This window comes from Cynocephalus volans, chromosome X (assembly GCF_027409185.1).
Source record: "Cynocephalus volans isolate mCynVol1 chromosome X, mCynVol1.pri, whole genome shotgun sequence".
Lineage (NCBI taxonomy): Eukaryota > Metazoa > Chordata > Mammalia > Dermoptera > Cynocephalidae > Cynocephalus > Cynocephalus volans.
In genome coordinates, this window is record NC_084478.1 from 155,707,516 (window position 1) to 155,733,384 (window position 25,869).

Below are 25,869 nucleotides of genomic sequence, written 5' to 3' on the forward strand. Positions count from 1 at the left end.
TGTTATAAACACTGATGGATAAACTGTCATTAATTGTAAAACCAAATCTAAAGAAGAACACAGAAATGAGAGAGAATCCCTCTCTCAGAGGCAAGAGGTACAACTTCCTATCCACCTCATGTCCTTTGGCAATTTCTGCCCAGAGCACTGTGTAATGACGCCTGATCTGAGGTCCTGTCTGGGCCGGTGGACAGACAGCATCGTCAGCGACGTCTGCCCTCATGCAGGAGGAAGGGTCTTCAGAACTAGTGCTGTGTATTTGCCACCCATTCTGTGAGGAGTGCATGTCTAACAATGACAGCGTGGCATCGTGACATCTGGTGTGGAGGGATGTTGAGGCAGCAGGGCCTGTTCAGTGCACTACAAATCCCACCATTGTAGGCCACTCCCTGCAAGTCCAGTCGGGGTTCCATTCACGAGCAGGCTTTTACACTAGCTGGCTCCTTAAGGGGCTGGGGTCATGTCTAATCCTGATAGTAGTGGATATTCACTGAATGCATACTACGGGCCAGGCCCCGTGCTAAGTGCTTTACATGAATTAATTTACTTAATCCTGGCCCCAGCCTCATTGCTTACTTTGGAAGACCAGGCTTTCTGGCACCGAGACGCCCTCAACCTGGCCTGTTAGCTGCTCGGCATGCCCACTGGGTCCTTGACTGATACCTCAGTTCTTCCTAGAGCAGCTGAGAGGTTCTCGAGAGTGGGTCCTCATCAGCCCCTCCCCTCAACCTCCTTCCTCCTGTGCCCCAGGATTGCTGGCCAGTTAAGAGGTGGCCAAGTGTGACTGTACAAGGAGCTTGGGCTCCCCTACCCACAACATCCTGTGGTCAGACAGCAGGGCTGTGGGGTAGAGATCTTGGGAGACCAGTGTTTGGCACCCACGCCTGGCTGACCCCAGAGCCCATGATCAGGTTCAGGGGTCTGCCCAGGGCCTGGATAGAGGTTCAGTGAATGTGTGATGGATGAAGGAAAGACCACTCAATAAAGCCTTCCCTGGGGCAATGCTAGTAGGTCTTAGGGTATGTGTCCTGAAATGAAGTAGCAAGCCCATCAACTGGGGTAATGGGTGTGACCCCAGCTGTGCTAAAAGACTCATCTTTTTATAGAAGGCGTGAAGGAAAGAATCACTCATGATTGTTGAGCACCTGCTGTGCACCCAGCACTGCTACACATCAAGGATGAAGGAGACAGGGTCCCATTTTTTAGAAAATAGTCAGTGTTGAGTATGTGGTTCTTGAAGGAGGTGATGTAGACCTGGTATGTGTCTGGTTTGCCCAGGACCCTCCTGAATTTAGCACTGAAAGTCCCACATCCTGGCAATCCCCTTAGACCCAGACAGTTGGTCACCTTACTGGTAAAGAGAGTGTAGAACAGGGCCATGTTTTCCCCATTGTTGCCAGGGTGCCATTATTTGCCCTAAATTTGTAGATGGGAAAACTGTGACAGAGAGAGGTCACACAGTCAGTAAGGAGGTGGAAGTGCCAGGGTTCAAATCCAGGTCTGTTTCACTTCAGAGCCTGTGCTCTAAACAAATTCCTATATGTGGAATTGCTATATTAAAGAGTATGCACGTGAAAAATTTCTAATACTATTGCTGAATTTTTGTCCAAGAGACACAACATATTATATTGCCTCTTGTCCCAGGGGCACAACACATATTTTTATACACTATTGTATATGTCTTAACACAGTGTATATATATGACAACGGTATATAAAAACATGTGTCTTCCCCATATATCCACCAAAAGAGGCCTTTTAAACCAATTTAGTCTTTGCCAATTTGATAAGCATGCCTCATGTTATTTTCTGGTGTACATCTTTTAACCTTGTCTAGTGTGCTCAGTTGGACAGCAGTGCTGAGTGTAATTTGAGACAAGAAATTGAATAGGGCATGATTCTCTTGGTTTAGTGTGAACTTCATTGAAGTAAAGTCCTGATGCACATCAGAGGCTTCTGGGACACCATCAAAGGTGTCTTGTGAGGATGAATGTCCCATCTCATTGGTCCCAGCTGAGCGCCAGGATTGGAGTGGTTACTTCATGAGGAAGCTTGCTGGACTTTTCTCCAATGACATGTTCCTCCTCCAAGTTGCAGTTATACTTTTGGGGCTGGGCTGTTACGCCCATTTGGTTATTGGGGGAAGAATGGGGGTGGTGGGGTGTTAGGACACATACTCTGTCTCTCAAGGGAATTTGTCTCTCTCCTCCCACCTCCTTAAAGAGGTGGTAGAGTAGAGGGACATTTGAGATGTCACAGGAATAGGAGAGGGCAGAGGACTTCAAAAGCATGTGGTTGAGGGAGATATATACATGTATAAATGTAGAGGACGATACTAACAATTGAAAATGGGAGCTGTATTCCTGGATAGAGCCTACAAAGAGTTTGTGACTGAGGTGTCAAGAATACAGAGATGGAAGAAAAAATGGAAAGGGAAATTAAGGGGGTTAAGAAAGGCCTAGAAACTAGAGGAGGCACCATCGTAGATGGCTAAAGTTTAGGAAAGCTCCACATGCCATTCTTCAAGAAGGAGGCAGTCTGCATGGGTTGTGGATTCCCTATACCCCTAATGCGGTAGCTTTTTGCTGTGATTGCCCACTGGGAAGATTTCTCCCAAGTGACTTTTCAGTTCACAGAAGGTAGACTCTGGACAACTAGCGTGGATTGGCACCTTGGCAAAGATGAAACCAAAAAACCTTTCCTTTTTAGAAATTTTCCAGCGTTATTGAGCTGTAATTTACATACAGTAAGATTCATCCATATTAAATGTGTAATTGGATGAATTTTAGTAATTTTATACAGCTGTGTAACCACCACCACAAGCAAGTTACAATACAGTCCAATAGCCCTAAAAAGCTTCCTTGTGCCCATTTATACTCTTCCAAGACCCCTGGCTTCAAGCATCCACTGATTTGCTTTCTGTGACTCTAGTCTTTTGGGTTTGATTTCTTGAACTTAGCATAGTATTGTTGAGATTCATCCATCTTGTGTTTACCTGTAGTTTGTTCCTTTTAATTACACTCTTTGTCTATCCATTCATCAGTTGATGAACACTTAGATTGCTTCTAGTTTGGAGCTATTATGAATCATGCAGCCATGAATTATTATTATTATTATTATTATTTGTAATTGAGTTGTTTGAGTTTCTTTTTTAAAAAATTGAAATATGATTATGATTATATATGATATGTATGATATGTGATTATACATGTGTGTGGGGTACAGAGTTGAATATCAATACCTGTGGACAATGTGGATGATTAAGTCAGGATAATTAGCATATTCATCGTTACAAAACGCAATCATTTCTTTATGTTAAGGACATTTGATCTCCTCTCTTCTAGTCATTTGATAATGTGCAAAACATTATTGTTAATTATAGGTGCCTAGTTCGACTGTATATCAATACAACTTATTTTTCCTAACTAGCTGTTTTGTGTACCTTAACCCATTTCTTGGTATCTCCCTTCCTGTTCCCCCTTTCCCGGCTCTGCAAACAACAGTTTTGTTCTCTCCTTCTGAAAGTTTAATGCATTATTAGGATTGTTCTCTCTTTCTTTCTCAGCTCCACTGTGTGGTATTTCTCTTTTTGTCCCTGGCTTATTTCACCTAACGTATTTTTTTCCAAGCTCATCCATGCTGCTGCGAATGGCAGAATTTCATTCATTTTTATGGCTGAGTAGTATTCCATTGTGTATATATCCCACATTTTCCTTTTCCAGTCGTCCATAGGTGAACATTTAGATTAGTTCCATCTCATAGCTATTGTAAATAGAGATGCGATAAACATGGTAGTGCAGGTATTCCTTCGACATGATGATTTCTATTCCTTTAGGTACATACCAAGTAATAGGATTGCTGGATCGATGGTAGCTTTATCTGCAGTTGTTTGAGAAAACTCCATACTGTTTTCCATAATGGCTGTAGTAATTTACAATCCCACCAGCAGTATGTAAGTGTTCCCCTTTCTTTGCACCCTCGCCAGCATTTGTTATTCTCTATCTTTTTGATAATAGCCAGTCTAACTGGGGTGAGAAATCTCAATGTAGTTTTGATTTGCATTTCCCTGATGATTAGTGATGTTGAGCATTTTTTCATATACCTTCAAATGGACACATGAGACATGTATCTTCTTTTGAGAAATGTCTTTTTAAGTCCTTTGCCCATTTTTTAATCGGAATGTTTGTCTCTTTGCTCTTGAGTTATTTTAAGTTCCTTGTATATTTTGGATATTAGTCCTTTGTTGGATGCATAGTTTGCAAATATTTTATCCCATTCTGTAGGGTGTCTTTTCACTCTGATTGTTTCCTTTGTTGTGCAGAAGATTTTTAGTTTGATATAATCCTATTTATTTATTTTTTCTTTTGTTGCCTGTGCTTCTCAAGTATTATTCATAAAATCTTTGCCCAGACTTATGTCCTGAAGTGTTTCCCTTATGCTTTCTTCTGGAAGTTTTATAGTTACAGGTCTTATATTTAAGTCTTTAACCCATTTTGAGTTGGTTTTGGTATATGATAAGAGGTAAGGGTCTAGTCTCATTCTTCTACACATGGATATCCAGTTTCCCCAGCACCATTTATTGAAAAGGCTGACCTTTCCTCAGTGTATGTTCTTGGTGCCTTTGCTGAAGATCAGTTGGCTGCAGTAGTTGGGTTGATTTCTGGGTTCTCTGTTCTGTTACATTGGTCTGAGTGTCTGTTTTTATGCCAGTACCATGCTGTTATGGTTACTATAGCTTCCTAGTATAATTTGAAGTTGGGTAGTGTAATGCCTCTGGCCATTTTTTTTTTTTTTTTTTTTTTGCTCAGGATTGCTTTGGCTATTCAGTGTCTTTTGTTGTTCCATATGAATATTAGGATTGCTTTTTCTATTTCTCTAAAGAATGTCATTGGTATTTTGATGGGGATTGCATTGAATCAGTAGGTCGCTTTGGGTAGTATGGACACTTTCACAGCATTAATTCTTCCAATCCACGAACACGGAATGTCTTTCCATCTTTGGTGTCCTCTTTAATTTCTTTCAGCAGTGTTTTGTAGTTCTCATTGTAAGTGTTTCGGCGAGATGGAGAAAAGAGAGAAACCCGAGCCAGGAGCCATTTCAGCCAAAAGGTTTATTCCACTAACGTGGAGGGGAGACTGAACCAGATCGGCTCTCCCAAACCAAGGAAAGCAGGAGGTTTATAGGACTTTTAGGGAGGGTTTAGAGTAATGGGCAATTTTGAAATCAGTGGTATGCAAGGTGACACAGTCCTTGCAGTCCGATAACATCTGATAGGTTAAGTCATAGGCTCCTGATTAGCCACTATCTCAGTACAAAGCATTCCACCCTGAAGCCTGCTAGACACAAACCACAAAATGTTCCCCTGATAGTAACAATAATGTTTACCCCTTCCCAGGAGAGGAATCTCAGTTCCTAGAGCAGAAAAGGGGAAGGGGAGGGGGAGAAGGGGGAAAGTTGCTTAACCTGGCTGTGCTGATGTTAAACTAGCCATGAGGCCTAATAGTAGGGATCTTTCACTTCCTTGGTTAAGTTAATTCTTAGGTATTTTACTTTTCTGATAGCTGTTGTAAATGAGTTTGCTTTCTTGATTTCTTTTTCTGCTAGCTTGTTGGTGGTATACAAGAATGCTACTAATTTTCTTTTTCTTTTTTTTTTTCAGCTGGCCAGTATGGGGATCTGAACCATTGACCTTGGTGTTACAACACTGCTACTGATTTTTGAATATTTGATTTTCTATCCTGCAACTTTACTGAATTTGTTTATCAACTCTAGGAGTTGTTTTGGTGGAGTCTTTAGATTTTTCTATATATAGGATCATGTCTTCTACAAACAGGGACTTTGTCTTTCCCAATTTGGATGCCTGATTGCTCTGGCTGGTACTTCCAATACTATGTTAAATAGAAGTGGTGAGAGTGGGCATCCTTGTCTTGTTTCTGTTCTGAAAAGCTGACAGCTTTTCTCCATTCAGAATGATATTGGTGGTGGGTTTGCCATACATGGCTTTTATTGTGTTGAAATACTTTCCTTCTATACCTAATTTTCCGAGAGTCTATCATGAGGGATGTTGAATTTTGTCAAATGCTTTTTCTGTGTCTATTGAGGTAATCATATGGTCTTTGTCCCTGATTTTGTTGCTGTGGTGTATCACATTTATTGATTTGGGTATGTTGAGCCTTTCTTGCATCCCTGGGATGAATCCCACTTGATTATGCCATGAATTTTTGAGTGCCTGTATCTTTTGGACATATATTTTCATTTCTTTGGGACGGATATCTAGAAGTGGAATTACTGGGTTGTATATTAAGTGTGTGTTTAATTTTATAACATATATAAAATAACATACTGCCAAATTGTTTTCCAAAGTGGTTATACCCACTTTGGATTCCCACCAGCAATTTCTATGAGAGATTCATTGATCCACATCCTTGCCAACACAGTCTTTTCAATATTAGTTATTTGAGTGTGTGTGCAGTGACATATCATTGTTGTTCTAATTTGCATCTTTCTTATGACTAATGATGTTGAATATCTTTTCATGTGCTTTATTGACCACTCATATACTTACTTTGTAAAATATCGTTCAAACATTTTGCCAATTTTTAATTGGGTTATTTGTCTTTTTCTTACTGATAGGAGATATTTATATATTCTGGATACAGGTCTGACATATGTCTTGCAAGTATCTTCTCCCTATCTGTGGCTTGTCTTTTTATTTTTTTAATAGTATCTTTTGAAGAGCGGAAGTTTCTAATTTTCATGGAGTCCAGTTTATTGATTTTTTCCTTTTATGGTTTATGCTTTGTGTGTTTTAATAAATCTTATCCTGGGCTGGCCAGTTAGCTCAGCTGGTTACAGCATGGTGTTATAACACCAGGGTCAAGGGTTCGGATCCTTGGACCTGCCAGCCACCAAACAAAAAAAAGAAGAAAGAAATAAAGGAATCTTATCTATTACAAGTTCCCAATTTTTCATCTATGTCTTCTTCTGGAAGTTGGATATTTTGAATTTGTACATTTAGGTCTATCTATGAAATATTTTGAGTTAATTACTTTAATTTTTTAAAACTTTTTCATGACCCTTTATTAATCAGAACAGGCCTTGCCACAAAAAGTAGGATCATTCATTCCCACAAAAATATGATTTTGCAAAGAGGAAATCTTGCTGGCTTAGAGGGTGTGTGTGATGGAAAAATTTTGTGAGGTTCTTTTTTCCTTTCTTTCTTCTTCAGTTTTCCTTCATTTCTCCTAGCTGAAATTTTTTTTTGTGTGAATGTGATAGTGGGTTTTTGTTTTATTTTTTATAAAACATTTGCACCCAAGGACTCAAAAACAATACAAACAGCAGCCACCAATCCCTACCCCTGGGGCCTCAGCTGGCTGGGACTTCAGAGTCCTCCTGCTTTGGTTTTTTTTTTTGTGGTGTTTTCCTTTGTCTGTTCCCTGGCGTCTGGTGCCAGTGGGCAGGTGTGGAGGTCCAGCTCAGGTGGAATTTGTACAGCAGTTATGTGGAGAGATGGTCATAAGAAAGGACACCTGAACAAGATAACATCTAAGTCTAGGGCACCCACAAAGACGACAGATGACACACACGAAGGGGCCTGGGACACAGTGAAAATACAGATGGGCCTGGATGGCCTGGCAATCCCTGGAGGCTCTGTGGGGGGAAGGGCAGGTGGGCCTTGCTCTCACTTTTCAGTAATACTACTTTGCACCTGGATAGCACCTTCAGAGTCCTCCTGCATTGACCCCCAGGTCAGGTGATTGTGGCCTCATAACCTCCCCTACGAGGTAGGTGAAGTATTATAACCACCATTTTACAGTTGGGGAAACTGAGGCCCAGGGAATGTGGGTGACTTGCCAGGTACTGGGATGGTGGCAGGGCTCTGGTGCCCTACCCCCACCTTCAAGTTCCCCCAGTCCCTGCTCTCCTATCGCCCTAGACTGCCCAAACTCCATACCCTCTGCCACCTCCTGTGCAAACCCACCCCGCCCTCAGCCCACCATTTGCTGCCCCTCTCCCATATCCTGGAGCTCCAGCTGTGAGTGGGGGAATGGGGAATCCCAGGCCAGGTCACCAATGTGCCTGGGTGGGGTCCGATTGAAAAGAGACTACACTGTGAACACCCTGAATATGACTGGCTAAGAGCTTCGTGGGAGGGGCTGAGAAAAGGGGATGCCTTTGCCCCGCCTACTGGATACCAGTTGGTCGGATCCTGGGGGGCTCTCTAGCCAGGTGGGGGGGCTCGTGGTGGGGCTCACGGTGGGGCTCACCCACTCGCCGGCCTCCAGTGAGATGGGAGAATACAGGAAACCTAAACGGGTCCAAGGGAGGGTTGGAGAGTGACAGATCCCTTCTGTCTCTTCCTTTTGAGTTAATTTTTGTGTCGCCTGTGAGACACACACATAAAAAATTTTTTTTCCCAAATGGATATCCAGCTGTTCCAGCACTGTTTGTTCCAAAAACTGTCCTCGTTTTTGTTTTCTTTTGGTACTTGTACTTTACCGAGCTAAGGGTCTGTGGTTTCCATCTGGTAACAACCACGTGGATCTAGATAGTAAGTGGAAATACTACTGTTGCTTCAGAAATGATGCCAATATTGTAAGGAATATCAGCAATTATGTTTGGCCGTGGCATTTGGTAAAGTTTTGTGGGTGTGGAACTCGTGCTGACATTCTGTGTGGTTTGTTAGCTCCTTGGAACTTTGGAAAGATGAAAAAAAAATTTTGGGTTGAAATGATGGCGTTTGGGAGATGGTGAATCTGTACCAGTTCCAGGCCATGAGGTCCCAGCCTCTAACCAAACACTTGAGTTTGGTTCCTATAGCTGGATGGAGCAGAATAGGAATAAAGCTTCATACGTAATTTGGGATTTAAGTTTCTTTGGGGGATCACATAAGAGATATTTTATTAAAGCCACATTGAGATATCATCTCACCTCAGTTAGACTGGCTATATCAAAAAGAATAACACATGCTGGTGAGGATGTGGAGAAAGGGGACCCCTCCTACACTGTTGGTGGGACTGTAAATTAGTGCAGCCATCATGGAAAATGGTATGGAGGCTCCTCAAACAACTAAAGATAGAACTGCCATACCACCTAGCAATCCCATTGCTGGATATATACATAAGGAGTGGGAGACATCACGTCAAAGGGATATCTGTTCTGCCATGTTTATTGCAGCTCTCTTTACAATAGCCAAGAGTTGGAACCAACTTAAATGTTCATTGACAGATGACTGGATAAGTAAAATGTGTTCTATACACTCAATGGAATACTGCTCTGCCATAAAAAAGAATGAAATTCTACCATTGGAGCAACATGGATGAACTTAGAGAAAATTAAGTGAAATAAGCCAGGCACAGAAAGAGAAAAACCCCATGTCCTCACTCATAGTGTGAGCTAAAATAAAGAAAGAAAAGAAAGAAAGAAAGAAACAATCACAATAATGGATTAAACTTAAAAAAAAGAGAACAGAACCGTGGTTATATTAGACATGGGAAAGGGGAAGGGGGAGGGAGGTTGGCGAGAAACTAGTTATGGGTCACGAAGATTGATTACGTTTTGTAAACATGAGTATACTAATTATCCCGATTTGATCACCACACATTGTACACATGTATTGATATTCTATTCTGTACCCCCAAAATATATATAACCAATTATCTTTCAACAAAAAAGGGGCAAAAAAAGATATTTTATTGGCATTTTAATTTTTTTAAGGTAATAGGAGACAGATTTGGAAAAAGTGTTTTAGAGTTGACTTTTCTAAAGTGATGATAAATTTGGTACATTTCAAATACTGCCCCTGCAACTGGATAATACCCAGTGAATATTAGTGTGCTTTCTAAATTCTTAAATGACCATTGACTTTAAGTATGCTTCTATACATACATTCTGTGATGTTTAATTTTGTGTCAATTTGGCTGGGCCATGGTGCCCAGATATTTGGTCAAGCATTATTCTGAATGTTTTTATGAAGGTGTGTTTGGGATGAGGTTGACATGTGTATTGGTGGACCTTGAGTAAAGCAGGTTGTTCTTCATAATGTGGGTGGTCCTCATCCTATCAGTTGAAGGACTTAATAGAATAAAATCTGACCTCTCCCTAGCAAGAAGGAATCCTGCCAGCAGATGGCCTTTGGACTTGAGCAACACTGGATCTTCATTGGGTTCCAGCCTCCTGCTGGCTTTCAGACTTGGACTACAACATTGGCTTTTTCCTGGGTCACCAGGCTGCCAGCCCACCCTGCAGATTTTGGATTTGCCATGTTCATGTAATTCATGTAATTCCTATACATGTTCATGTAAGCTAATTCCCTAAAATCTCAGTTTCAGTCTCTCTCTCTCAACACACACACACACACACACACACACACACACACACACACACACACACAGCCACAGTCAAACTCATCTTTACTTTTACTCCTTTCTTTACGAGTAAACAACTGACTATCTAGTCAGAGGGGACTGTTTCAATAAGTTATGTTACATTTAGTGGTCATGTAATAGAATATTATGCAGTCATCAAATAGATTGTGTTGATATAGAAAGATACATATTACACATATGTATATATTACATGCTTGTATGTGTCTCTGAATCTATTCTACTGAAATAAAAGCACATGTAAAGCTCTTTGTACAAGGGTGGTCACTATGGTGTTATTTGTAGTGGTAAATATAAAAATACAGTAATAAAAATGTCCATAAATGAGAGACTGGTTAAATAAACATGGGGTGTCTATACAGAGGATATCATGCTGTTGTTAAAAAGAATGAAGTAGATATATATATGTATATATAAAGATCTGGAAAAATCTCCAAAAAATATTATTATGTAGAACAAAAGAAGAAGCAAGGAACAAAATAATGTGAAGTGTCTGCTCCCATTTGTGTTTGTGTGTATTATCTGAAAGGATCCATGAAAAAGTGTTAACAATGATTGACTTTGGATAGGAGGACATGAAGTCAGGAGTTCAGGAAGATTTACCTTCCACTGTGTACCCTTCTGTACTCTTCGAATTTTGTAACCATGTGCACCTATTACCTTTTCAAATGAAAAATGCCTTCTTCTGAGCGTCTATTACCTAGAATAGAGATCAATTCTTATACTGTGTTGGGAGCTTGAATTTGGAAGATGGAAATTAATCAGTTTCCTAGCTTTGGCCCTAACAATGCTGCTAACCTTCCACCAATCTTCTGATTCTACATTTGAGGGAGGATATTTTGGGCAATAGAAGGGGGCAGAAGGTCAAAAATAAAAAGGGGGAAAGAGTTAGGAGTAGCATTCTGGGGTGACAGATACCACAAGCAGAACCAATGTGCCTAGTTCCTGCAGACCAATAAGCAGCATGCTAAATCACTCATCCTCACCTGTCTGTGTCCAAGAGTACTGGGTGTAGTGTATAGCTCAATGGCTATCACACTCGGCCTCAGCAGAACCATCTGGGGTGCTTTAAAATGTCCTCTGTTTTTATTATAAAGATAATAAATGCATACAGTTTTTAGGAAGTTGAACAGTATAGAAGAAAAATAAAAAGTTTCCTGTTTATTCACTAGTTTTCAGTCCAAAGGTAATGGCTTTGAACTATTTTCAGTTTTGAGTTTTTCTGATGATTGACGTCATAATCTTAAAATGTGTTTAAACTTTTATTTCCTGCTTTATCAACTTTAGACAATATTTATTGTCTCTATTAAGACACATGAAGGATTTAGTATACTTATGCTACTTCTTTTACTTGCTTCTGACTTTCTCAAAACTTTATTATTATATTTATTATAATATTTATATATTTATTATAACATTTAGCTATATTATTATAATTTTCAGGACTTTTTAGTGGTTGCCTTTATAACTTTAAATAATACATGTAAATCTCTATTTCTCGATGCGTTAATTTCAGGAAATACATTGCTGGAATGTAAAACGGAACAGCTATTCTGGAAACAAGTCTGGCAGTTTCTTTAAAGAATTAAACATGCAAGTACTACATAACCCAGCAATTGCACTCCTGGACACTTATCCCAGAGAAATGAAGACTTAAGTCCACACAAAATCCTGTGCACAAATGTTCAGAGCAGGTTTATTTATTTATTTATTTATTTGGTCTTTTTCATGACCGGCACCCAGCCAGTGAGCGCACCGGCCATTCCTATATAGGATCCGAACCCGCGACGGGAGCGTCGCCGCGCTCCCAGTGCCGCACTCTCCCGAATGCGCCGCGGGCTCGGCCCAGAGCAGGTTTATTTATAATAGCTTTATTTGTTAACTGGAAACAACCCAGATGTCCTTCAACAGGTGAATGGTTAAACAAATTGCCGTATATCCATACCATGGAATATTGCTTAGCAATAAAAAACCCAACAAACTATTGATACAGGCAACAGCCTGGATGAATCTCTAGAGAATGTTCTGAGTGGAAAAAGCAAATCCTAAAATGTTGCATACTGTCTGATTATATTATATTATTTATACGCATTCTTGAAATTACAAAATTATAGAAACGGAGAACGGTTTATTAGTTGCCATGGCTTAGGGAGGGGATGGATGGGAGAAAATTGGGCTATAAAAAGGAAACATAAAGGATCCTTGTGGTAATGAAATTGTTCTGTACTTTGACTGTCCCAATGTCAGTATATGTTGTGATATTGGGTTATAGTTTTGCAAGGTGTTGTCATTGGGGGAAACTGGGTAAAGGATATACCAGACCTCTCGGATCTCTGTATTGTTTCTTACAACCACATGTGAATCTACAATTACCTCAAAATAAAAAAGCTTAATTAAAAAATCAAACCAATAAACAGCATTTCCAATAGTAAGTTCCGTGTAAATATTCATAGCAAGACCAAATAGTGTGATTGGACCTAAAGAGAAAAATGTAATTATATGGCAGTAAAGAAATGCTGCTGGAAGGAAAATGTTTCAAGTGTCAAAATCAAATCAAAATCTAAATCAAATTGTTTTTTTTTACACTCCTTCAATGGCTCAGAATGATGCCACACTTTTGTATGCTTCCTGTTAGGACCAGGATCATTATACAGCTTTTTGTTTCCCTTAAAATTCTTAATTGTATTTTATTTTTTTTGTCAACCAAAAGCACTTATAACTTCTGGTTTCTAGTTATAAGGGTTCATTATGGAATTTGTGTTCATCTTAAGGATATTCTTCACTGAGCCCTCTGACTTTCTGTTCTACTTATGACCTATTGCTTTCTTGGTTAGCTTAGGAGTTGTCCATCTTGGGATTTCCTTTATACACACCTCTGTGGTGCTTTTACATACAGATTTCCAGGTCCAACCACAGACCTATTCAATTGGAATTTCTTAGGGGAGATATGGCTGGAGTATACCTATTTTTAAAAAGCTCTCCCAAGTAATTTTGGTGATCAGTCAGGTTTGGGAACCCATCTAACTAATCCTTAAAGTCCTATAACTGACAATATTATTAATAATAGTAATAACATGTACTGTTTATTGAGGATTTACCATGTTCCAGGCAGTTTTAAGTGTGAATGTGCGGACTCATTTACTCTTTACAACAAATCTATAAGGTAGGTACTATTTTTAATCCCCATTTTAAAGAAAACTGAGTATCAGAGAAATTAAATCACACCACTTTCAAGCTCCAGAGCCAGGATTAAAACCCAGCTTTGTCTGACAATAAAATCTTGGATTTTAACAACAAACTATGTTAATTTTAAAATAAATAGACTCAATAGCTCTATGGAAAACATCCAGAAGTGGAAGAGCTTGATGTTAGAGCACAGGTAAACGGACTGTGTATTGTAAACTAATTTTACAGCTAAAACCTGCCATCTTTTAATCAGTTAAATCAATTAAAAGAGGTTATTTTTATGAGACACTAGAAGGATGAACAAGGAACTATGGATCAAGTGGAAAGTCTGAGGGGTCTCATTTGAACTCTGAATATTTTGGATGCCATAGAAACAATTTACAAACTATTGATAAATATCTTAAAAGTGTTCCTATATAAGCATCTCTAACAAAGGTCATATCTATGAGTTATCTGTGACTTTCTCCTCCACATTGTCTCTGTTTCCCATTAAAATGGATAATCAAAGTTAGCTGTACTAATTTCTGAGTATTTGAAATGAAATGCCTAATTGTGATCATTGTTAGTAGAAATAAGAATAGCTTCCAAATAGCTTGATCAATTTAGAGTTAAACACTGGAATGATATAATTTCCTATTGTGGAACTGGAGTCAATTTTTCCAAATACCAAATGTGATTCAAAGCTATTCATATTTATGCCCTGTAAGCTCTTAATGTTCTGATATGGACTGATCTCCAAGATCTGTCAGGTTAAAAAATATAGCATATGCCACCACTTATATAAAAAGGAGGAGGCATGCATATTTGTATTTGGTGGTAAATACATAAAAATCTCTGAAAGGATACACAAGAAGAAAACAAAAGAAACATGCCCTAGTAATGGGCCCCAAAATAATGATTAAAATCTAAATTTAAATTGTTCATGAAATGTGCAAAATAACTACACACACATATATAATGGAATAGGGTTTTTTGTGCTATGTTAGACCATATTATGCTTTCATACTGCATTGGTTGTTTTTCTTGTGTGATTTAAAAACCCAAACCAACTCTGCTAATTAAGCTCTCCCTGGCCAGGAGCTCACTTGGATCTCTGACAGTTCTTAGTTAAAGCCTAGTTTGTGGTTTTTGACAGCAAACCAAGACCCTCTTGTTTGCTTCAGGAAAACTGGCTGGTTTTAGTCATTGGCATTATTCTGGGGGTACCCTCATTCCAACAAGTCACCAATTGTCTTGACCATGACTTACAGTTGTGCCATATTTTTCTTGGTTGCTTTTTGTTTGTGACAGGTAGTGACAATGGTGATGAAATTATTGTTAATTTAGTTTTAATTTATGACAAATTATCTGAGAAACAGGAATAGGTGGTATAATTGAGATGAACATGTAAGGGCAAAAACAACTAAATCAAATTATTTGAATTCATATATGTGTTTTGGGCATATATTTTAATTCTTCTGTTTATTGCTTCTTAATTAGTCCAGAACTCAGAAGGAAAAAACAACACAGACAAGTGACATTTTATAAAATGAACTGTTTAAAATGTACTTTTTCTGATAATGGCACTTGATGTGAAAAGCATTCAGTGATTTTCTACTATTTTACTTATTTTTTTGACATGTTTGGGAATAGGAAAAGAGGCTGAGTCAAAGACCTTCTGTAGTTTTATTATGAAATCTACCTCATCTCCCTTTTTGTATCTCCTTACTAGAAAAGAAATGGCCTTACACATTCCACCTGCTTGGTGTGATATTCGTAATAAGTCTCATGGTAGTTTGATTCCACAAATATGTTACCCCAAAGTAACTAGTTTTTATAACACTTATCCCCTTTCAAGCTCCAAACTAAGCTTAAAAGGAAATAACAAACCTTGTAAAAAAAAATTAGAAATATTCTTTACTTCCCCTATAAGGTCTACGGTGTCACTTAACTAAAACTCCTCAGTCTGTGACCTTGAAAGACCTAGAGGCTAAATAGGAGCAGTAGAGTATTGAAGATCATTCCCTCCATCACTACCCAAAAAGGGGAGCAAATATTCATCCTAACAGGTAAGTGTTTTTATAATTATGGCAGATGGTGATTGAAGCAAAGGCAATTCAAAAGGGGGTGGGGGGCACGCGAAAGCAATAATTTGGAATGTTTGACATTTGTTTTGAAACTACCTTACTACCCTATACCCTTTACCATCTGTCTGTTATCCCTCCCAACACCCACCTCTGTCTTCCCACAGGGCTCCATTGTCTGCAGTTCCTGTTTCTCAGGGGCGGAGCTGTGGGAGGCAGCCATGGGTGCCATAATAGGCACCTGCGGCCAGCACAATGGGCTGTGGGTGCTTGTGGGAGAGACAGATTGATGTATTGTGCATGGGGGAGGAGGGCTGTCACTTGAATCCATGTGAACCCAGGCTTTAGGGGCAAGGGAGATTGACAGCTTTTGTAGGTTGCATTTCTTTTTCAAAGCTTGGCTTTAATAGACAGTAAGTTTGGGGCCCCAGGCTTTCACTCCCATAATTCTAACAGGGCAATCACAAGCATTCAGCATTTCTTTTTACCCCCCTTGTTACGCATTAAATGATTTCAGTAAAGGAATGTGCAGCATTAATTAGAATTTGTTAGCAGATACCAAGGGGAAAAGTTTCTTCACAACAACTATAGGAGGTGTCATTTGTACAAAGACTTTTTTGTTTTCTTTCCCCATTACATTATCACTGCAATATGTAAGGTAGTGATTCTTTTCATTTAAATTAAGTGGAAAGCTACTAAATCTTGTTTTATTCTCCAAAAAGAATAAGGTCCTTAACACTTATCTTTTAACTTCTTTCATTTCCTAAGGTTGGTGTTTACTTTTGCTTTCAGACCGACCCATTTATTGGTCTGTGTGGTTGTGTATCCAGTTTTGTGTACCATTTAGCTCTTACAATTACAGGCAACCCACTACTGATATATAAGGATTGTTTCCAGGTGAAAATAGCTACCAATAATATTGGAAATCATTGATGCATCAAGGCCCTTTTTGGTAACGGTACGTTGAGAAACCCTAAAAATTAGACTGCTCTAGGTTTGTGTCCTAACGTATTTTCCCAGACTATTTTTTCCCTGGTTGATATTTAACCTTAGCCATGTACGTCAAATTTATGGAAGAATGGGGCAGCGGCCAAGGAATATTATTTTCCCGTAAAAAGCCGAAACCATGTCGGTTTTTTAAAACATCAAAAGTCCCTCCCACACACAAACAAACATAGTATCATTTCCTTCTAGCTAGTAAAAACGATCTTTTTGTATCTATTTTCTATTTTTTTTAAAAATTCCTGATGTTTTAGACTTTATAGGAATAAAACTAATCTCAGATCGGATATCTTGTAAACACACTCTGCTACATGGGGAAACATTATTAAAATTTTCGGTGCGATTTTTCTAACATCTCTCCCATATAAAATCATTTTCTCAATGAAAGGAGTTGGAAGCTAATTGAATTAGACGTTATCCCATTCAGTTGTTTTATTTAAATGTGTTAAGGGCAACAGCGAAAAATATTGATGAAGTCTACCATTATTTCTCAGAAAGACCATATTCCCACACAGTTGTCTGGCTCTGTCTATAATAATAATTTGGTGCAATGGTTTTAAAAGTAGTGGGGTGATAATAATTAGGGTGTGCGACACAGAAATTTCAATGCTGGATTCAACATTTCACCATGCAGGGCATGAAAATTGCCGACCGGGACTAGTCAGCTCTAAGTACTAATTAACTAATTAATCAGGTGCTGAAACCAAGTGAATGGAGGATACCAGCCAGACAACTCAAGCTCGAGCAGAGGGTCGTGCTCTTTAAAAGACAGTGCAGTCTTTCTTCTTGGTTTTTAACCCAATCAGAAATGAGGAGAGAAAGTAGAATATGTTGTCCCACTGTCAGTCATTGGGGTCCAAGCTTTTTACTTGGAGAAAATCAAATAAAAATCTGTGCCTCTGATAGTAACTGGGAGGCACCATGTGCAGGGCAACCGTCAAAGCTCTCAAACCCGCTAAGTCCTTGGCCATCAAGTATTTCAGGTTTGGGGGGCGGGAGTGGTGGTGAGGAAGGGGGCTCGGTTTTGAGTTTTCTTCCATAATCTTGTGGTGGTTTGTTTTTGTTTTTAACATAGGAAGATGAGAAACATATCTCTCCTTTTGGGCTGATCTTAGGTTTTTGCCTCATCCTTCGTTTATGTAAATGAGAAGAGTCCAATTACACATATGGAAAAAGGGTTTAATGAATCGTGAAAAAGCCCGGTTTGCAGAGAAAGAGCACAATTCCCTCTCCTCTTTTAAATTTAGCTTACAAACACGTATTTCTTTTAAGGAAGATGATAAAGCTTAATGATTTAAGATCATTTTATTTTATGTACTAATTTCATCCTGGGGAATTATTAAACATATTTTGCTAGATTTAGTTTTCTTTATCTTTGTCTGTTAGGCTTTCTAGATACTTAGCAAATGTTCAACAACAAAAACTGCTAAACTCTACTTTTTCCCCCTAAATTTAAAAAATGATTACGTTAGCTCCTTCCATTTTTGGTGTTATTCTTAGCTCCGTGATATTTTTTCTTCTTTGAACACAGTTTGCTCGGGAATTGTCTGCACTGAAAAAGGATTGCATCATTACAAGAGATTTGTTCCTGAAGCCAAGGAAAAGATGTTAGTTTCCCATAGCGTTTTTTGCTGAATTTTGGGTATTATTATGTTTTAGCTAGCTAGAATTTTTAATATGCTGGAAATCAGGTAAGTTAAACAAAACAAAACAAAACAGAACTCTTTCCTAAAAAGGGACTTTGACATTAGAGCAGAAAATCCTGTGTTTGGGCTTTCATGTTTTCAATTTTCTTTCCTCTTTTTTCATCTTGCAATTTTCAGTACGTGAGAGTAAAACACACAGAGTCCCCCCTCCACCCCATTCTTTCAAATGACAAAAACCTTTGCAAGAATACTGGGGGAGAAATCAATACCATTTCCGACCATTACTCTTAGAATCTGATAAGTATGCGAGTAGCCCTGAGGAAGTGCTTTGCAGGCACAGAAGGAAAGTTCTCAAGCACGACTGCAAGTGCTTTCCAGAGACATAGTCCCACCACCTCTTTGGGCACTTGGGGAAACTGAGGCCCAAGAAGCAAGCGGGGGGGGGTGTAGGGGAGGGCGGACGGGCGCTTTCCCTGATTCTTTTTTTTTTTTTCCCCCCTCTCTCCATGCTTCGATCCACAGAAAACACTTTTCTCGGGCACCTACTGTGCCCAGGACATTGCAGGGGTCCACACTGTCCGCCTGCTCAGTAGGGCCGCGCTCTTTCCACTCTATCCCCCGGCCTCCCCGGATCGGCGCCCTGGATGTGATCGACACCATGGAGTTGCCCCATAATCCTCTCTGGCAACATCGGATGTAAAATTTGATCAGCTTATTGGATGAAGCCGACAACTCCCCAAAATGTGTGAAAAGGGGGCCAAGCGGTAGGCAGACAGCGCGTTGAGGCAGCGCTCCAGCCGGTCCTCCTCAGAGTTCCCGGTGCGGCAGCCGCGGCGCGAGCGGGCGCCGAGGCTGCGGCGGCGGCGGCGGCGGCGGAGAGGCCGCGGCGCCCTGGGGGGGCTGTAGGCGCGGACCGTGGGGCCGGAAGGGAGCAGCGCGGCGGCGCCGCCGGCGGCGAGGTGATCTCGGCGGCCGCGAAGGCAGCGACCGCGGCGTGGCCGGGGGGCGGGGCGGGGCGTGCACCCGGGGCTGCCGGCGGCGCACGCCGGAGCCGTTGGCCTCAGGGCCCCGCCGCCCGCGCGCCCGGCCGCTGGCGCACGAGGAGGAGGCGGCGGCCGCGGAAGGAGAAAGGGGAGCTCGAAGCGGGAGGTGAGGCCGATCGGCGGCGGCGGCGGTGGTGGCGGCGGTGGCGGTGGCGGAGGCGGCGCGCGGCCTGCAGGAGGATGGAGGAGCAGCGGCAGGAGGGCGAGGCGGAGGTCGCGGAGCCCTGGTTCTCTAAGTGGGAGCGCCAGTGCCTGGCGGAGGCCGAGCAGGGAGAGCAGCTGCCCCCCGAGCTGCAGGACGAGGCGGCCACGGAGGCGGCGGGGCTCAAGAGCGAGCAGCAGCGGCTGTGGCACCTCTTCCAGATCTCGGCCACCGCCGTGGCCCAGCTCTACAAGGATTCCGGGTGCCAACAGCCAGGACTGTCTATGTGGGACCCCTTCCAGAATGCGGCCATGGCCGTGACCAGCCTGTACAAAGAGAGCGGGGATGCCTACCAACGAAGTTTTGACCTGGGCGTCCAGGTTGGCTACCAGCGTCGCATCAAAGATGTGCTCGAGTGGGTGAAAAAGGGCCGGAGCACCATTCGTCGCGAAGACCTGATCAGCTTCCTGTGTGGCAAAGTGCCCCCAGCCCCTCCCCCGCCGCGCCCCCCCAGGACGTCCCCGAAGCCTCCCGCCGGGGCCTCCAACCAAGCTGCAGCCACCGAGTCCAACTCGTCGGTGGACGTCGACCTGCAGCCTTTCCACGAGGCCATCGCCCTGCACGGCCTCAGTGGTGCCATGGCCAGTATCAGCGTGCGATCTGGCGCGCCCGGCTCCCCGCCTCAAGACAGCGGTGTCGCCAGCAGCGGACGCCGAAAAAGTAGCTTTCTCGAGGACGACTTGAACCCTTTCGGCTCAGAAGAACGGGCCCTCCGCCTGGAGGGTGGGGGGATCCGCAAGCGCACCTCGGCCCAGTGCGGTGACGGCATCACAGACTCCCCAACCCACAAGCGCAACCGAATGGTCTAAACTGCCTCGTGGGGCGCCATATTGCTTGTCGAAAGGATACAGGAGATCGGCTTGCTTTCTTCTCTAAGTTAAACAAAGATTTCTATCAATTTTGCCGTTAAGAAACTTTAAAAGTACTTCGGAAGAGGCCTCGTATGAAGTTCAGAAATATAATCATAGCCGAGAACCATCAAATACCATGTAGTAGTTAGCAAGATCATTTAAAGCAAAAGTATCCGGTCCAGGCGAGAGCCTGGTTTATCTTGTTCACAGTTACATTCTTCAGCACCTAGCACAGTTACTATTGCTCAATAAATGTTTGTTGAATGAATAAATGTGATCTTATTGAAAATTCTTAAAGGGTAAGGACATATCAGGTGTTTACTTGGTTATAGGACACTCATCCTTTCTTGTTTGGTTGGTTGTTGGCTTTAACGGTCCTTGCCAATCCAATGACATTGCATCAAAGTGTATAACACTTGCCATCTTCGTGAAATCAGAAGTCCTCCATTTTTACTCCACTGTACCATGCACCTAATTTCTAGAAAGAAACTGGCAAGTAGTACACATTAGGCTGTGCTTTTATTTTGAAAATAGTTGATGATTTTGGTGAATATGTGATGGCGTAAAGAGGTGCTATGATGGTCGAGCAGGTAATACTTGATATTGGGTCAATTCAGTGCTCTTTTTAGGAAAGCTAAACCAACAGTTGAGATCCTGATAAAATAAGATGGTGTCCCTGGTGGCTCAGTGGTGCTCCTTTTTCTTGGGAATGCAAAAAGTTCATATTTTTCTGAGATTACATCTTTTTGGTGATCTATGTTTTGAAGTGGAAGACCAAGTAGTCAGGATGAACTTATGGGTTTTATTTAAGGGTACAGCATTGTATAACTAAAAGAGCATGAGCTTTGTATTAAAAGGACCAACAGTAGAATCCTAGCTCCATGAATTAAGTGCATGATTTTGGGCAAGTCACTTAATGTCTATTGACCTCAGTTTTTCATCTGTCAAATGGAACTATGTGTCTAAGGTTGTTGTGAGGGTCAGATGAAGTCCGTATTTCAAATGTCTAGCACAATGCTTGGCACCTAGAGGTACTTGATAAATATTCTCCCTTTTCTATAAATAAAAATCAGTAAAATATTAAAATCCATTATATTTTAGAAAAAGCAAAATAGATCAATTTAAGAATCAGCAAGTAGAATCTGTGTTTGAGTTGAAAACTACTATTATATAGTCAAAACTTGCCTGAATATCACTTGCCTTGTATTATCTGTAAGTGTGTCGATCTCATGAGTACTCAGGATCACCTAGGATACTAGGGCGGCCTTGGAGTCCTTGAAATCATCTGAGGCATGCACTTTGCAACCAAGAGTAATGAAAGCTTTATCTCTTCTGGCCTGAAAGAATATGGGGAGGGGGGTAAGGATGGAAAGAATTAGAGGTGAAAGTCCTAGGGCACCTGAAAGGCTAAAGTGGTTTTGAATAGGCTGGGATGGAGAGGAGGTGATGAAGGAGGTAGAGTGGGATAGGTGGGGCAGGAGGAGGTGAGAGTGAGGTTATGGAAGGAGTGGGGGGGGGGGAGTTAAAAAGCCTGAATCTCCCCAGGGTCTCCTAAAACCAGTGCATAAAATATTACGGATTAGTAAAACCTTGCGTTTATGTTCACATCAGAGAGTTGTTTTTGCTTCATTAGCGTGGCCTTTGGAGTAGATCTGTAATCGAGTAATGCATTAAAATAATACAACAAAATGAAGCAACTTCCCTGATAGAATACAAACTTACTATCGGGGTACTCCACGAAAACTTACTAAGGCATTATGCTAGGTCCTGGGAAGTGATATAGAAAAATGTAAAAACAATCCTTATCCTCAAAGAGCACATTCTGCTTTGGAAGATAAATTATATAACCAAGAAAGCACTTTTAACTGTGGGAAAAGCACCCAAGGGCTGTGCAGAATTCGGAGGACAGAGGCTCTCCTTGCTGAGAGATTTGCAGCTTCTGCAAGAGGTAGCATTTGAATTGGGCCCAGAAAAATAGTTAGGAAGGGAGAGTGCAGGGGATGCCCACAGGGGAAGTTTGAGGATGAAACAATAAAGTGGGTTCAGGGGATCACAGAAAGTGGGTAGGGGAGGTAGGGACCAAAGTATAGAGGATCGCAAACGCCTGGCCCAGAACATTAGATTCTATCCTGGGGCAGGGGTGATACCACCCAATCTGTGCTTTAGGAAGATTGGTTTGGCAAATGCCTGTTTCTTCAAAAGTGTGACTCTGGAGCAGGACCAGCACAGGGCATCCCTGTAGGGTGCTCTTTACTGGGGATATTGTGGTTTGGTCAGCCCAGGTAGGGGAGATGTTTATCTTGACAGGGTTTTCTCTGGGAAGCTTTTGTTCATCCCACCCTCCCACACCACAAACCATAAAAGGTAGAAATGACCCCCAGTGTGTTGTGCTTCTTGCAGGCTGAGAAAGCCTTCAGTTCCAGTTGCAGTATCTCTTGGAGGGCTCCTCTTGAAGAAACAAGGTAGCTATGCCTTTTTTTCATTCCTCCTGCTTCTTGTGCTCAAGAGCCCTCCTTCGGGGGAATCACTGGGGCATTCTGGGCTACAGGATTGACTAAGCAACTGCAACAATTTTAACAGGTAGGTAGGTAGGGAGAGTTAATTGTAAGAGGGCATGTCAGTATCAGGGCAGGGAACTCATTTGTCTTGTTTACTCTGTAATCCCTAGCGCCTAGTACAGGGCCTGATCCGTATGGGCACAAATAAATATTAAATGAGTGGATGAGTAGCTTCCCATCCAGACTCAGGTATTCCCCTTCCCCCTTTCTCTGTTTACTTGCTGCCCAGGGAAAGCACCTGAAGCCCATACCATAATTTCTAGATGATTCCCCCCTGTGTGCCTTTACTCTCATTCCTAACTATTAGATTCAGCTTTGTGCAAAGTGTGGGATGTCCCATGAAAATCTCCTGAGGAGCTTGTGAAACTGGCGACTTCAGAACCCTCCTCCAGCTGAATTAAAATCTCAATGGGAGGGTCTCCCAAAGTTACCTGCTCTCAGGAGGAGGTCTCAGTAATTGTAATGAACTGGTGAAGTCTGGAAACCCATCCTGATCTAGGTTGTGAGAATTGTGATTGATTCAAGGAGCTCATTTTATTTATTTTTGATGGCTGGCCGGTATGGGGATCCGAACCCTTGACCTTGGTGTTATCCACACCGTGTTCTAACCAAAGGGAGCTAATTTTAAATTGATCATTGATGGTGAACTTTCTGTTTAGGCTTAAAGTGAATCTCCTGGTTTATAGATAATATCTTTATTATCGCTTTGCATATTTCATACATTTTCTTTATAGGAGTGCAGATAAAACTGAGGCAAAAACTAGTTAATAAGTGAAATTGCCTTGTTTTTTTCCTTTCATAGGAGGCTGAGAGAAGCCTCTGATTTTCTAAAGTCTAGCTAAGTATTTTATTTATTAGACCCCTGCTTTCTAATCAGAATTGCTTATGAACTGATAGTTAGGAAATGTTGCAATTAGATCACTTGACCTTTTATGAAATGATGATGGAGTAGGGGTCGGGGAGGATTGGTTGCCAGTCAGCCTGGGCCTTTGTAGACCTTCAGTCTACAGACCTCTACATAGGATCTTCTAGTAATATATGCGTAGTGGGGTCCTTCCCAGATACCGAGCCAAAAGGGATCTTAAGATCATCCAGGGCGGGGCCAACTATTCATTTTACAAATGGAGCAGCTGACCTCACTAGGGAGGGCCACAGTGACTTACTGGTAGGTTCCAGTCTGCTGTTCCCTTCACTGTACCTCCCCTAGTTAGATTGTGTATGAGCTTTTATATGTCGATGGCTATGTGGGGCTGGGGAACTTGTATTATGAAGCCACTCTGGCATGACAAGCATACTCTTTTTACTCTGTTGTGTTTATTTGGGGGAAGCTGTTGGAACTGTGCATTCAGGAAGCACAAGCCACTCCTTGCCTCCATCACTGCATTCTAGCCACCAGTCAAACTGGACTTGATGTTTCCTGAACTTCCAATCATCTCTGCTTCTGAGCCCTTTTACCTTGTTGCTCCCTTGGTCTGGAATGTCCTCCCCGCCTTGCCTTCAAAGCTCACCTCAGGCTTTACCTGTTTTCTTTTTTTTTACCTTCCTTGCCCTTCCAAGTCGGGATTAAATGCCCTGCCCCGTAAAGTCCCCACTTTGGACTCATCATTGTAATTGTCGGTTTGCTTCTTTGCCCCACTAGACTGTAAACCATTCATTCTATCCCAAGGGCATCACTTCCTTAGGGAGGTGTGTAAGAATCTCCATGATTACATGTGTAGGTTGAAAAAGCATATTCAACATTACACTATACTTTTGTGTTTATGTTTTTAATGAAAAAAATTGTTTTGTCATAAAATTATATTAGGGGAAGGAGAGCTCAAAACAAAACTTCAGAGGAACAGTTATTCTATGGTACACTAAACATGTTTCCCCAAAGAAGCCTAGCAAATAAGTCATCAACATTCTTTCTCATTTGTAGATAAGATTGCAGTGTCTCAGGCATTGGTGGCAAGGACAAAGGATCTAGGTTTAAGCGTTGACTTTCCCAATAACTGATCTTAAGTCAGTTTTTTTTCTGGGCCCTTTTTTGCTTAGTATATGAAATAAGAGTTAGTTGTGATAGATGATTTTTAAGGTCCCCACAAGCTCTGGCACCTCTTGACCTGTGATGTAATTCAGTAGGAAATGGTAGTGATAACCTTTCTATGATATTCTCATTTTAATAATCTAGTGTCTGACCAGTTGAGCTCTGTGAACCCCTTGAAGTAAGGACTGCTAAGTTGAAACAATTCTGAGCCAGATGAATCACAAGGTGGGAACGGCATGGCCACTTGTAGGATGGGAACATGTGTGCACAGTGCAGTCTTCTCTCTCTTTTGGTTCCATTTTCTTCTGCAGGTCAAGAATGAAAACGAAAGAAAAAAAAAATCCGAATGCTTAAGGGGCATATTACAGTCAAATGCCTTCTTATTTGAGCACATTTCTTTTTCACAAATAAGTTGAGCAGGAGGATGTTAGAGGAAGACTTGGAAGGCCACTGAGTCCACATGCCACCATTCTGGTGAGAACTGGACTGGTAACCATCCTGGATCCATGAGCTGCTCTTCTCATATTAAAGAGCTTTTAGGGGAGTCCAGAGCCTTCCTCAGGAGCCGCCAGGCAGGTCTTTCTGAAAACAGCCAGGATTCCTTGGATTGCAGCCGGGTGGCTGCTCTCCTTCTGTTGTAGCGTAACTGCAGACAAGCAGGCTATCCATCTCAGCAGAATAATCTTCCTGCATTTTTCAGAGCTCTCATCTCCAAAACTTGGCTTCAGACATTTAAAAAATAAAATCTAATTAACTTAACTTTTCTTACTTTTTCTTGCCTTTTTTTCTTCCTTTTTTTTCTTTCTGTTTTTAAAAATACTTTCCTAGCCTCTTGGTTGGATATAATACTTTTTGTTTCTATGTTTCCTAATACACTGCCCCAAGCCCCCGCATATGGCATATAT

General features: G+C 41.5%; 1 protein-coding gene across 1 annotated transcript; it reads left to right on the forward strand.

Moving 5' to 3' along the window:
• The first annotated feature begins 19,507 nt into the window (after positions 1–19,507).
• HAPSTR2 (HUWE1 associated protein modifying stress responses 2) lies at positions 19,508–20,338 on the forward strand. The gene has a single exon (XM_063082987.1). It carries the CDS (start codon positions 19,508–19,510, stop codon positions 20,336–20,338), a length of 831 nt encoding a protein of 276 aa, XP_062939057.1.
• The last annotated feature ends 5,531 nt before the right edge of the window (positions 20,339–25,869 follow it).

What these genes read in the sequence shown, in the direction of transcription:
- HAPSTR2 (XM_063082987.1), top strand. Translation starts at nt 19,508, where the DNA reads ATGGAGGAGCAGCGGCAGGAGGGCGAGGCGGAGGTCGCGGAGCCCTGG.